Here is a 13726-nt window from a genome sequence, read left to right as displayed (position 1 = left end):
TCATTTTGTATAAAATGTGTTGGTTTATAAAAAGACTATTTTAAACAAAACAGCTTTGAAAATAAAAAGTAATTATGAACGATTTCAAAAGAAGACCAAAATAAATGATCTGCGGTGTTGTTGTCTAGGACCTTGTTGCCTTCTCTGTATTACACTGCCCACTGAATAACATGTAGCAAGGTACTACTAGTCACAAATCATTGTACAACAACAACAGGAATTGTTCAGAAGCTTTTGTCGAATGGAGTGGGTACAATATCATAAAACATGTACATGTAGTCTGTTTGTTTGACCATAATATCATAATACATGTACATGTAGTCTGTCTGTTTGTTTGATCATGACATCATAATACATGTAGTTAAAAGAAACCCATGCCCTACATCCTCATCGCCTACATCCTCATCCCCTACATCCTCATGCATTCTGCCAATAAAACAACATTTTACATGTTGTAAGTGTGATTTGTGGATTTATGTAATGTGGTGATGGTGACCATATACTCTTTGGAAATTCCCGGAGCATGTTCAAATGAGAGTTTAGGGAAAACACATGTAATAAAATAAAACAACAGGTCACATTTGTCCTGCAACTTATAAAATAACGTAAAAGATAGCAAGCCATGGAACATTTGCTAAACTGATCCCTGCATCACAGCATACACTACGTTTATAGTAGACATCAAAGCATACACTCCTCATACAGTAGACATCACAGCATACACAACTCTTCCAGTAGACATCACAGCATACAGTACTCTTACAGGAGACATCACAGCATACACTACTCTTACAGTGGACATCACAGCATACACTGCTGTTACAGTGGACCTCACAGCATACACAACTCTTACAGTAGATATCAGGGCGTAAGCTTACGGTAGCTATGCAGCAAGTAATATGATGTAAGGACTAAAATGTTGGAAAAGTTGAGCTGTAATTGGTCCATCACTGGATCTTAATCATTTACTTTGATTGTCTTTTGCTTGCCTGTAGATTTGAATGGTGTGGGTGGTGATCTTGATGAGCTGGACATTGAAGAAGGGGCACAGGTAGATGAGGCTGATGTGCAGGATAATGCAGATGTGATATTTTCAAAGCACACAGGTACTTTTCTGCTTTCACTGATGTGACTGATGCATTATATATGTGCACAACCAAACACTATCTTACAAGAAGGACAGAAGCATGTTTAGTGCTGACTGTTAAAATATGTGTAAGACAACAAAGCCAATAGAGTGAGTCTGCATAAATGCATCTTTATGTCAGCAAGGTTAATAATGGCTATAGGCTTCGTTATCACCCTTTTTGCTTTACTATGCATACAAATGTCTACAGAAACCTACTCTTTCAATGAATATGACATTAATGACAAAAGTTGTTAACCAGCTAATAATCATATGTAATAAGTATTAATTGACATTACACAGTGATGGATAAGAGTATTTTGACGTAGATCCTACTGTGAGCACTGGAAGATATAGGAGATATACAGCATATACACACTCTGTATGGTCCACACGTGACCAACCATGCAAAGACGCACTGATGTTTTCATGAATCTGGCATTAAACACCAATCAAATCAAAATAAATAGTGTAGATGTACATGTGTGAAGATGTAATGTATGCCGTAAACAGCCATGAATGTCGGTTATCTTGTTTTGCATTACAGATGCTGTGTTCTGTGTGCGAGTAGACCCAGCCACGTGTGCGAGAGCTGTCACAGGGGGACAGGACAACAGAGCTATGGTGTGGGATGTCTCCTCCGCCAACACCCTGTTTGAGTGCACAGGTAGAAAATTAACATCAGCAGCATTGTACTTGTACATGTATGTGATGGGCATGGGTTTCCCCCCAGGGCTCTGCCCGATTTCCTCCCACTTTAATGCTAAGTGAAATATTCTTGATTAGGGCGTAAAGCACCAATCAAACAAATAAATTGTACATTTGTGTTGAAAGAAATTATTTGATTTGAGAGAATGATGATTTTTTAAAAATGATTATGGACACAAAAAAACATTGATGGATGTCCATGTGAAGCTGAGAACAAAGTTGGTAATTAATGTAATGTTGTTTTGTGATATTTGAACCAGTGTGATGTCAAACATGTTATATTTTAACATATTGTTGGCAATCTTTTCATCGATGCTCAAACCATGCAGTAGCTTTTGTTGTGGTTTTTTTTTTATGTTGTTTTTTCTTTTTGCATAAGAACTGTTTTGTATACATTTTTGGCCACATAGAGGTGAAAAAGGTTACCATTGCGGGCCACAGAGACTCGGTGACCAGTGGGAGCTTCAGTCATGATAGTGTTTATCTGAAGCTGGGGATTGTTGATGTTGACATGTCACGCGGACCCAGTGACGAGCGTGCGCTTCAGTCATGATGGTGTTTATCTTTTGATGTCGACAGGTCACACAGGCTCAGTGACGAGCGTGGGCTTCAGTCATGATGGTGTTTATCTGAAGCTGGTGATTGTTGATGTTGACATGTCACACAGACTTAGTGACCAGAGTGGGCTTCAGTCATGATGGTGTTTATCTTTTGATGTTGACAGGTCACACAGGCTCAGTGACAAGCGTGGGCTTCGGTCATGATGGTGTTCATCTGAAGCTGGTGATTGTTGATGTTGACAGGTCACACAGACTCAGTGACGAGCGTGGGCGTCAGTCATGATGGTGTTTATCTGAAGCTGGGGATTGTTGATGTTGACAGGTCACACAGACTTAGTGACGAGAGTGGGCTTCAGTCATGATGGTGTTTATCTGAAGCTGGTGATTGTTGATGTTGACATGTCACACAGACTCAGTGACAAGCGTGGGCTTCAGTCATGATGGTGTTTATCTGAAGCTGGGGATTGTTGATGTTGACAGGTCACACAGACTCAGTGACGAGCGTGGGCTTCAGTCATGATGGTGTTTATCTGAAGCTGGTGATTGTTGATGTTGACAGGTCACACAGACTTAGTGACGAGCGTGGGCTTCAGTCATGATGGTGTTTATCTGAAGCTGGGGATTGTTGATGTTGACAGGTCACACAGACTCAGTGACGAGAGTGGGCTTCAGTCATGATGGTGTTTATCTGAAGCTGGAGATTGTTGATGTTGACAGGTCACACAGACTTAGTGACGAGAGTGGGCTTCAGTCATGATGGTGTTTATCTGAAGCTGGGGATTGTTGATGTTGACAGGTCACACAGACTCGGTGACCAGTGGGAGCTTCAGTCATGATGGTGTTAATTTGAAGCTGGAGATTGTTGATGTTGACAGGTCACACAGACTTCAGTGATGAGCATGGGCTTCAGTCATGATGGTGTTTATCTGAAGCTGGTGACTGTTGATGTTGACAGGTCACACAGACTCAGTGACGAGCGTGGGCTTCAGTCATGATGGTGTTTATCTGAAGATGGGGATTGTTGATGTTGACAGGTCACACAGACTCAGTGACGAGCGTGGGCTTCAGTGATGATGGTGTTTATCTGAAGCTGGTGATTGTTGATGTTGACAGGTCACACAGACTCAGTGACGAGAGTGGGCTTCAGTCATGATGGTGTTTATCTGAAGCTGGGGATTGTTGATGTTGACAGGTCACACAGACTTAGTGACCAGAGTGGGCTTCAGTCATGATGGTGTTTATCTGAAGCTGGGGATTGTTGATGTTGACAGGTCACACAGACTTCAGTGATGAGCGTGGGTTTCAGTCATGATGGTGTTTATCTGAAGCTGGTGATTGTTGATGTTGACAGGTCACACAGACTCGGTGACCAGTGGGATCTTCAGTCATGATGGTGTTTATTTGAAGCTGGTGATTGTTGATGTTGACATGTCATGCAGACTCAGTGACGAGAGTGGGCTTCAGTCATGATGGCGTTTATTTGAAGCTGGGGATTGTTGATGTTGACAGGTCACACAGACACATTGACCAGTGGGATCTTCAGTCATGATGGTGTTTATTTGAAGCTGGTGATTGTTTATGTTGACATGTCATGCAGACTAAGTGACGAGAGTGGGCTTCATTCATGATGGTGTTTATCTTTTGATGTTGACATGTCACACAGGCTCAGTGACGAGAGTGGGCTTCAGTCACGATGGTGTTCATCTGAAGCTGGTGATTGTTGATGTTGACATGTCACGCAGACTCAGTGACGAGAGTGGGCTTCATTCATGATGGTGTTTATCTTTTGATGTTGACAGGTCACACAGGCTCAGTGATGAGTGTGGGCTTCGGTCATGATGGTGTTTATCTTTTGATGTTGACAGGTCACACAGGCTCAGCAATGAGCATGGGCTTCAATCACGATGGTCTTCATCTGAAGCTGACTCAGTGACGAGAGTGGGCTTCATTCATGATGGTGTTTATCTTTTGATGTTGACATGTCACACAGGCTCAGTGACGAGAGTGGGCTTCAGTCACGATGGTGTTCATCTGAAGCTGGTGATTGTTGATGTTGACATGTCACACAGACTCAGTGATGAGTGTGGGCTTCAGTCATGATGGTGTTTATCTTTTGATGTTGACAGGTCACACAGACTCAGTGACAAGCGTGGGCTTTAGTCATGATAGTGTTTACCTTTTGATGTTGACAGGTCACACAGACTCAGTTACGAGCGTGGGCTTCAGTCACGATGGTGTTTACCTGGCTACAGCTGACATGAGTGGTTTAATTAAGGTCTGGGAAGTAAGCAGTTGGAAGGAGGTCTGGGCATTTCACTGCTCTGATATTGAGGTATGTCCATAGTTATTTGTTTATTTTTTTGGAGGTTATCTCTGGTCTCAAGAATATGTCATCTTATACATAGTGTATTTCACTTTAAGTTTGGAGCTTTGAGTTGCCTGACCGTACTCACTGCCATTCTAGAGAGCAACCATTGTTCATTGGACCCTCCTCTAATTTGATACTTAACTCACCCACTTTTGGAATGATTCCAAAGCCCCTCATGCAGGCAGTGTTTTCTGTCAATTTAAGCAAGACTTCAGCAGAATTCAGCTGTGAGTACAAGTACATGTGTGTTTTGAATTATGGTTGGAAACTCCAGAAAGAACAAAATATATGAAATGGATTCCTTGCATGAAATGTTACATCATGACCGAGTGTTACATTCCTTGAACCACATATGTGCACATGTGTCAAATGATGTACATCTTTTTAACGGAGCTGTGAACTAAACTACCAGGCAAAAGAAAGGTTTCACCATATTTTTTGTCATAAAAAAAGTAAAAGCACGGTTGTGGGTTTGATTCTAAGCAGGACTTAGTGTATGACTGCATCGTTTCCTCTACCAGAACGCATCGTCACGAACGCAGCAATTGGAATTGTGAAATTGCGACCACATGCAAAACATCCTTTTGAGGCATGGCTCGTGATGCACGTGCGGTAATGTTGCATAAATACTCTTGCTCGAAAGAGCAGACATTCAGTGACCGAAAAAACACCAACAGTATGCCAAGACTTACGCAAGCGCAACGAGACCAGGCCATCGGTATGTCCACAATGGGAGTCTCGCAACGTCACATTGCAAGAACGTTCAACTGTAGCCAAACCACCATCAGGAGGTTGTTGATACGCTATCAGCAGACAGGCCAGATCCAAGACAGACCAAGATCGGGAAGACCGAGGGTAACAACTGCGGCTGAAGATCGCTACATCCGGCAGATCCATTCCGAAACCGATTCGTCACGGCGACGTCAACAGCGGCGACGGCACTAGGCCATGTCATCAGCCCCAGAACAACACTGCGTCGTCTTCGTTCAGCTGGTTTACGACCTTACCGCCCCTTCCGTGGGATGGCCTTGACCCTTTTACACCGTCAACGCAGATTGCGATGGGCACGTATTGTACGTCGGTGGCAGCGACGTGACTGGGCGAGAGTGCTGTTTACAGACGAGAGCAGGTTCTGTCTATTCAGGAACGATGGCAGAGTTCAAGTTTTCCGACGAAGAGGCGAGCGTCTCGCGCCAAACTGCGTAAGAGAGGTTTATCCGTTTAGAGGCGGAGGCGTCATGGTTTGGGGAGGGATTTGTGACCAAATGAAGACGCAGCGGGTTATTGTGCAAGGTAATCTGACTGGCCAGCGATACGTTGATGAGATACTGAGACCTGTCGTCTTTCCTTTCCTCCAACAACAGCCAAGAGGATCGATCTTGCAACACGACAGCGCAAGACCTCACACTGCCCGCATTGTTGCAGACTACCTCAAGACTGCAAACGTCATTGTGTTGCCCTGGCCAGCCAACTCACCAGACATGAACCCCATTGAGCATCTCTGGGATCACCTTGACCGCCGTTTGAGACAGCTGGTGCCTCCTCCAACTAACCAACAGGAACTTGAGCAAGCTCTGTTAAACCTATGGAACGTTATCCCTGTTGACATCATCCGGCGACTGACAACGTCAATGCGGAGGCGTATGCTTGCTTGCATTGATGCCCAGGGTGGCCACACTCGCTACTGATGACTCTAGTCCTTCATTTCTGTGGATACTGTGACTTTACATGCACTTGCCAGTTAACTTTACATTTGTGTAATTTTTTCTTCTGACCCCTTGTCTCTTTCATTGTGTTTTGTGGCCAATTGAATGCCAGTATTTTAAAGCCTTTTTGAGAGAATATTTCACAATGATTCCTGTTTATAAACCAATCTTCTTAATTCTTATATCTGCCTTTGTTTTTGTTTTATGGGCTCAAGAAGTGGGTGAAACCTTTCTTTTGCCTGGTAGTTTAGTAATCTAGTAACTAGTTTGTTCTGAGACCACTGCGGTTCAACTCAGATTCACCCCAGAATGGATGATGAAATGGAAGGTTGTCATGGGTCACATCTGCAAAAACTCTGGGGTGGATAGCTTTGATTGGCAACAATCATTAGCACCACTGAAATCTTGCTGTGGAATCTAGAAAACAAACATTGCGGAGAGCAGACACTGTAAAATTATTCTCTGAGAGATTCTCGTAATTGTTTATGAGTTCAAGTGGTTATTTAATGGGCATCTCTGTTTCAGTGGCTGGAGTGGCACCCGATGGCGCATGTATTACTGGTGGGGACTTCAGACGGAGATACGTGGATGTGGAAAATACCCAGCGGTGACTGTAAAACGTTTCAGGGTCATGGGTCAACAGTGGGATGTGGGCGTTTCTTACCTGATGGTTGGCTTTCCCTTATTTCTGGTTTATGCAGGTGTCTGCATTGACATGATTTAAGAGGGTGCATAAATGTCTTTTCCCCAAAATGCCCTATGCTTAAATTTCGCTCACCGCCTACCTCAGCAGGGTAAATTTTATCATGCAGGATAGATTCCATGTAAATCCAAATGTTGAAGTTTTCTTCTTGATATCTTGTTATCGGAGTATGTAAATCAAATTTTATAATTATATAAACTGGTAATAATTTACAGTTATAAAGGTAAAAAACAGAGGAAGAAAGAAAAAAGACAAACAATCCTGTCCTTGTGTTAACAGATACCTAGATACTTCAGGCATTTGTGTATGACATGGTTTGTCACTTTACAGATCGCCCCGCTGACACTTGTGATTCTCTGTGTGTAGGATACATGGATTTTGCGTGCAGAAATAGCTGAGCACACATTTCTGATTTATGAGATTCAGTGTGGTTAAACAGTAGCCCATACCAGTATGGATAGGTGTCACAATATTAATGATGGACAGAACAATGAAGAACACTTTGTGCATGATGAGAAAGAAGCCCTCAGAAGAGACCTCTCTCATCATCAGGTGGGGCAGCAAACTGAACATTTGTTTTTGTTAGGTTGTTTCCCTGTAGTATTGCAGTGTGTTTTTGTAAATGTTTGTTCTACGTTATATCTCAGGTAAGCGAGCGTGCACTGGCCATGCAGATGGCACTGTCAAAGTCTGGGACTTGCGAACAACCACATGTTTACACTCTGTTACAGGTGAGTGTTTATCGCTTGTTATTTGTTTTTAATTAATAATTTTACATGTAAATTATGTATGATGTAAGTTAGTACAGAGTGACATTTGGTGTCTGATATTTTCTGTTTGCTTGTCAGCCCGTTTTTCTGTACTTAATCATACTAAATCCATGTCCAGCCCATGACCCACTGTTTGAGAATTTGAGAATCAGGTACAATCTACAAAGCACTTGTAGAGGTGCCCGGTAAGTGCCTCACAAGTGGTCAAGAAAGAATGTAATCACATATCTACAGGCATATCTTTATTGCAGGTCATGACGGCCATACTGCTGATGTGGTTGCCATGGATTGTCACCATGACAACACTATAGTGGTGACAGGATCAGCAGACAGCACAGCAAAACTCACCAACACGGAAACAGGAAAGGTGTGCATGAAACACTGGTTTTGAAGGAAGGCTTTTTTATGGGTGTTACAGCAAAGGCTCATGTTCCACTACTCGCAGTCATGGAGAATGACTACTGTGATATTTGTATTTGTGACATAGAGTTTTTGCTATGAAGAAGATGTAACAAGGGCTAAAAAAAATTGTCATTTGGGTTACCATACAGCAAGTTCTGCTACTGTACTGCATTACATCATCTTAATATCGCACCCAGTGTATGGTTTTAATTCTACACCAATCGTCAGTTATTTGTGCGACGTGAAAATGTCATCGAGGGTCCAGTTTTCAACGTTTACATGTATCGGTGATTTCTGAGGAGAGAAGCTAATGCAATGAAATACCATGATCACAAGAACATCAGAAACACTTTAGGTTTCTTCTATATACTGCCAATAAATAACGCACAAATAATAAATTTTTGTCTTCTAATGTAGGCCTACATTTGGATTTAGCATAACAGCAGTTGTTAATGTATGGTAAATATTAATTACAAGTCGCATGAGGCAGATTGCCATAGAATGAAATAATACTGCAGCCCATGCTATCAAAACAAAATGAAAAAGTAAAATTGTCAGCCAATTATTGGAATACACCCAGGAGGCCTACAGGCTGATGTGTAATAAATAAATGGGTTTATTCGGCTAACAACCCCCGAAGTGTTATAAGCTGGTATGATTAACTTGGATTATCGCCGCATGCGGTTACTGAGGGGGAGGGTGTAAGTCTACAGTGGCTGGAGATTGATAGACATATCTAGTATGTCAATGTGCAAAACAAATTGAATAAATTTCAGTGCTGTTTATTTATTTTTTTAAATAAGCAACATTTTAGACAATGTGACTGAATATACACAAACAATACAGTAATATTTAGCAGATGATATTGAATACATATTTATATAGCAAGAAGGTGTGATACCCATTCAGCATATCACATTACATCAATCATTTGCTGAACAAATTTCATTTTAAGGTCTGTCAATCTGGCATACAGTTTTCTATATTTGCGTCTGTTAAGAGGAGGAGCTGGCCCGCCTTCAAGTTGCAGATCTTCACGTCATTTGCGGCTTGTTCTGTCTTGATAAAGATGATGAACTCAGAAATGTTAGGATGGACTTTCTTCACCAAGGGATTTAGCCTTCAATGCCAGACCTCCAAATGGTTTGTAGTGCTTGGTCCCTTTGTGTCATAGTGGTTCCATGTCTCTTGATCGAAGGCTCCCTCTATCCAAGTTTAGCTTTCAATGCCAGACCTCCAAATGGTTTGTAGTGCTTGGTCCCTTTGTGTTATAGTGGTTCCATGTCTCTTGATCGAAGGCTCCCTCTATCCAAGTTTAGCTTTCAATGCCAGACCTCCAAATGGTTTGTAGTGCTTGGTCCCTTTGTGCCATAGTGGTTCCATGTCTCTTGATCCACTATCCAAGTTTCAGTGACATAGTCTGCAAAGAGTCGAGCTGTGGCAGTGTTTGGAGAATCTCTGCCAGAGCTTGAAGCCAAACATCTTCAGCTAGGTCCCATCGCAGAATATCTTATCTGCTGAGCATAGATGCTGAAGATTGCTGGCTGTACCCAACAGAACTATCCAGTCATCTATGCCATCATTTGCCAGAAGAAAAGGATTCCAAGGTTTTGTTTCTGTCCAGGTTCCATGGAGGTCCACGTCATCAAGGGTTTTGGAAATAGATGGAAGGATTCTGTTTCATTGTTCATATGGGGCTGATTTCACAGCTGTGAATGACGACCTATTTATATATTCTGGTCAAGTGTCCGAATAGGAGCACTGTTCACTCAACTTCCCGGCAGAATTTCTTGTATTACTGACAGAATTTCCCTCATCGCCTACCTCACCAGGGTTAAACGGATTATCCCCATTTCCTTTGTGTTAGCCGCTTTTACTAATACCCGGATCAGCGGAAGGTGTGAAACCGTAGGCGTTAGCGGAATACACCAAATAAATGTAGCCCAATCATTCAGATTCATACCTCGTGAGGAAGAGCTGAAATAATTAATTTATTCTAGAATGTTATGACAAGTCGTAATTCTGGGCAGTCGACATGTACGTACATATACTTGTAGTCCTGTGTATAACTACAACATTCTATGACTGGTAGGTCTATTTAGACCTATCCCTGTATGCACATGTGTGTATTTCGATTTTCTCACCCCTCTTCTCTCAATCAACTTCACACTTTCCAGATGTATTGCAGGGGACCCAAAATAGTGAAATGTTGAGTATTTTCAAATAATGCGTACCGCAGTAGGCTTACCCAATACTCCCTCTGTTGGAAAAGTAGGGAGTGCTGCACTACCTCTGAAAATTATCTGTAACACTGCTTAATCCTGTGGGTTACTGCCCAATAGTTGATCTTTCTAACTGCGTGAATGCCAACAAACTTATTATACAAAGTTTTTCATGCTCCATTGAAAAATTCATCTGTTAAATTGAGGAATGAACTTTTAATTACATTGGCTTTATGTGATGAACATTTGCACATAATTCTGAAAAGATAAAAAAAAAAAAAAAGGTTGACAGATTGTACATATATTTTATGTGTCATTGCCTGTATGTGTACTGTTGAGATACGACTATACAGTGTGAGGGCCAAAACATGTATTGCATTACGATGTGTTGCCTTGATCTGTTGCCACTTACAAATAAAGATTTTCATGCTCACACTAACCGAACAAAAAGAAATGGTAATGATTTAATTGCAAAAAAATTTTGGGAAAATATCTACAATCTTGCAGTATATTGTAATATGATGTTTTGGTGCAATGAATTCTCCTTCACGTCGTGCCATAATGAGGTGAGGCTAGGTCCTCCGTTACAGACAGAATAACTGATAGGCTCTTTGTGAGTGGCAAAGACCAATGAATTGTACTAGAAGACAATTGGTCATTAGTTATAAGAAAAATAATATGAAAGTAGAAAAACAGTAGACCCATTTCTCAGCCCTTGGGCTCTTGTTACATCTCTTTGACTTGCTTCTGACACATCTCTGACATTATGTACACATAACTGTCACATTCTGGTTTATCAGAAATGATACATTATCTGTACAGGTAAGAGAGTGAGGTGATTCTAGGTTATTTGTTTAATAGAGGGTTTAACAAACCCATTCAGGAAGTTTTCATTGAAATAAAAGCGGTCAGGTATAAGGCTTTTGTACACCAAACCTTCGTGGTATATGCATCATGGCTGAATCCAGATCTAACCTGAACTGTAAATGACATAAAGCTACATCCTGATAAGTGAGGTCTGAAGTCAAACATGATACCTAATTTGTCAGTGGCGGACTTTTCCCAGGATAACCATTTATAATCACTGACAAGTATCTTCTTGTGGATGTTTTTCATAGATTTTTCTCAATAATCGTGTTGTCACATGACTTAAATTACCTAGCTAAAGTCGTTTCAGACATAAGGTATGACACATTTGAATTACTTATTAATTTACTTTTGAATTTTGTAAATGAAAATATTGAATGACTACATGATTCTCTTTCTTTGTGTCTGATGTTTCAGGTGTTGGCAACCTTCCAGTGTGGAAAGCCAGCCAGTCTAGAGACTGACTGTGTGGAGACAGTGGGCTTCAGTCAAACGTGAGGCAAAAATACTCAGTTTTTTGCTCTATTTACACTTTCCAAGTACTGGTATACAACATTGACAAAAACAAGCCATACAAAACCTGAAAATTCCTGGTCTGAAAATCAAGTGCGTTATAGGAGTTATGATCTAGGGCAGATGATTTACTGGACGTTGATGAATTTTGATGCGATATAAACTGGAGTGTGGGATGCTCCTACACAAGTGTGAATATGCTTCTACACAAGTGTGAATATGCTTCTACACAAGTGTGAATATGCTTCTACACAAGTGTGAATATGCTTCTACACAAGTGTGAATATGCTTCTACACAAGTGTGAATATGCTCCTACACAAGTGTGAATATGCTTCTACACAAGTGTGAATATGCTTCTACACAAGTGTGAATATGCTTCTACACAAGTGTGAATATGCTCCTACACAAGTGTGAATATGCTTCTACACAAGTGTGAATATGCTTCTACACAGGTGTGAATATGCTTCTACACAAGTGTGAATATGCTTCTACACAAGTGTGAATATGCTCCTACACAAGTGTGAATATGGTCTACACAAGTGTGAATATGCTTCTACACAAGTGTGAATATACTTCTACACAAGTGTGAATATGCTTCTACACAAGTGTTAATATGGTCTACACAAGTGTGAATATCACCATAGGTTGTAGATCAGTGTGTGTGTGGGATGCTTCTACACAAGTGTGAATATGCTTCTACACAAGTGTGAATATCGCCATAGGTTGTAGATCAGTGTGTGTGTGGGATGCTTCTACACAAGTGTGAATATCGCCACAGGTTGTAGATCAGCGTGTGTGTGGGATGCTTCTACACAAGTGTGAATATCGCCATAGGTTGTAGATCAGTGTGTGTGTGTGGGATGCTTCTACACAAGTGTGAATATCGCCATAGGTTGTAGATCAGTGTGTGTGTGGGATGCTTCTACACAAGTGTGAATATCGCCATAGGTTGTAGATCAGTGTGTGTGTGGGATGCTTCTACACAAGTGTGAATATCGCCATAGGTTGTAGATCAGTGTGTGTGTGTGGGATGCTTCTACACAAGTGTGAATATCGCCATAGGTTGTAGATCAGTGTGTGTGTGTGGGATGCTTCTACACAAGTGTGAATATCGCCATAGGTTGTAGATCAGTGTGTGTGTGGGATGCTTCTACACAAGTGTGAATATCGCCATAGGTTGTTGATCAGTGTGTGTGTGGGATGCTTCTACACAAGTGTGAATATTGCCATAGGTTGTAGATCAGTGTGTGTGTGGGATGCTTCTACACAAGTGTGAATATCGCCATAGGTTGTTGATCAGTGTGTGTGTGGGATGCTTCTACACAAGTGTGAATATCGCCATAGGTTGTAGATCAGTGTGTGTGTGGGATGCTTCTACACAAGTGTGAATATCGCCATAGGTTGTAGATCAGTGTGTGTGTGGGATGCTTCAACACAAGTGTGAATATCGCCATAGGTTGTAGATCAGTGTGTGTGTGGGATGCTTCTACACAAGTGTGAATATCGCCATAGGTTGTAGATCAGTGTGTGTGTGGGATGCTTCTACACAAGTGTGAATATTGCCATAGGTTGTAGATCAGTGTGTGTGTGGGATGCTTCTACACAAGTGTGAATATTGCCATAGGTTGTAGATCAGTGTGTGTGTGGGATGCTTCTACACAAGTGTGAATATCGCCATAGGTTGTAGATCAGTGTGTGTGTGGGATGCTTCAACACAAGTGTGAATATCGCCATAGGTTGTAGATCAGTGTGTGTGTGGGATGCTTCTACACAAGTGTGA

At 41.5% G+C, this 13726-nt stretch overlaps 1 protein-coding gene across 1 annotated transcript in view; it reads left to right on the top strand.

The window, feature by feature from the left end:
• LOC135472206 (angio-associated migratory cell protein-like) overlaps positions 1-13726 on the top strand; it is a 35237-nt gene that overhangs the window by 1467 nt on the left and 20044 nt on the right. The window contains exons 3-9 of the mRNA XM_064751594.1: positions 996-1106; positions 1674-1793; positions 4587-4726; positions 6994-7138; positions 7819-7902; positions 8193-8308; positions 11850-11926. Coding sequence (XP_064607664.1) covers positions 996-1106; positions 1674-1793; positions 4587-4726; positions 6994-7138; positions 7819-7902; positions 8193-8308; positions 11850-11926 — 793 coding nt within the window. The remainder of the gene's footprint in view (positions 1-995; positions 1107-1673; positions 1794-4586; positions 4727-6993; positions 7139-7818; positions 7903-8192; positions 8309-11849; positions 11927-13726) is intronic.

The sequence above is a fragment of the Liolophura sinensis genome, chromosome 8, assembly GCF_032854445.1.
Source record: "Liolophura sinensis isolate JHLJ2023 chromosome 8, CUHK_Ljap_v2, whole genome shotgun sequence".
NCBI classification, from domain to species: Eukaryota; Metazoa; Mollusca; class Polyplacophora; order Chitonida; family Chitonidae; genus Liolophura; species Liolophura sinensis.
Note: the sequence above shows the minus strand (reverse complement) of the source record. Positions and strands in the feature narration are given on the sequence as shown.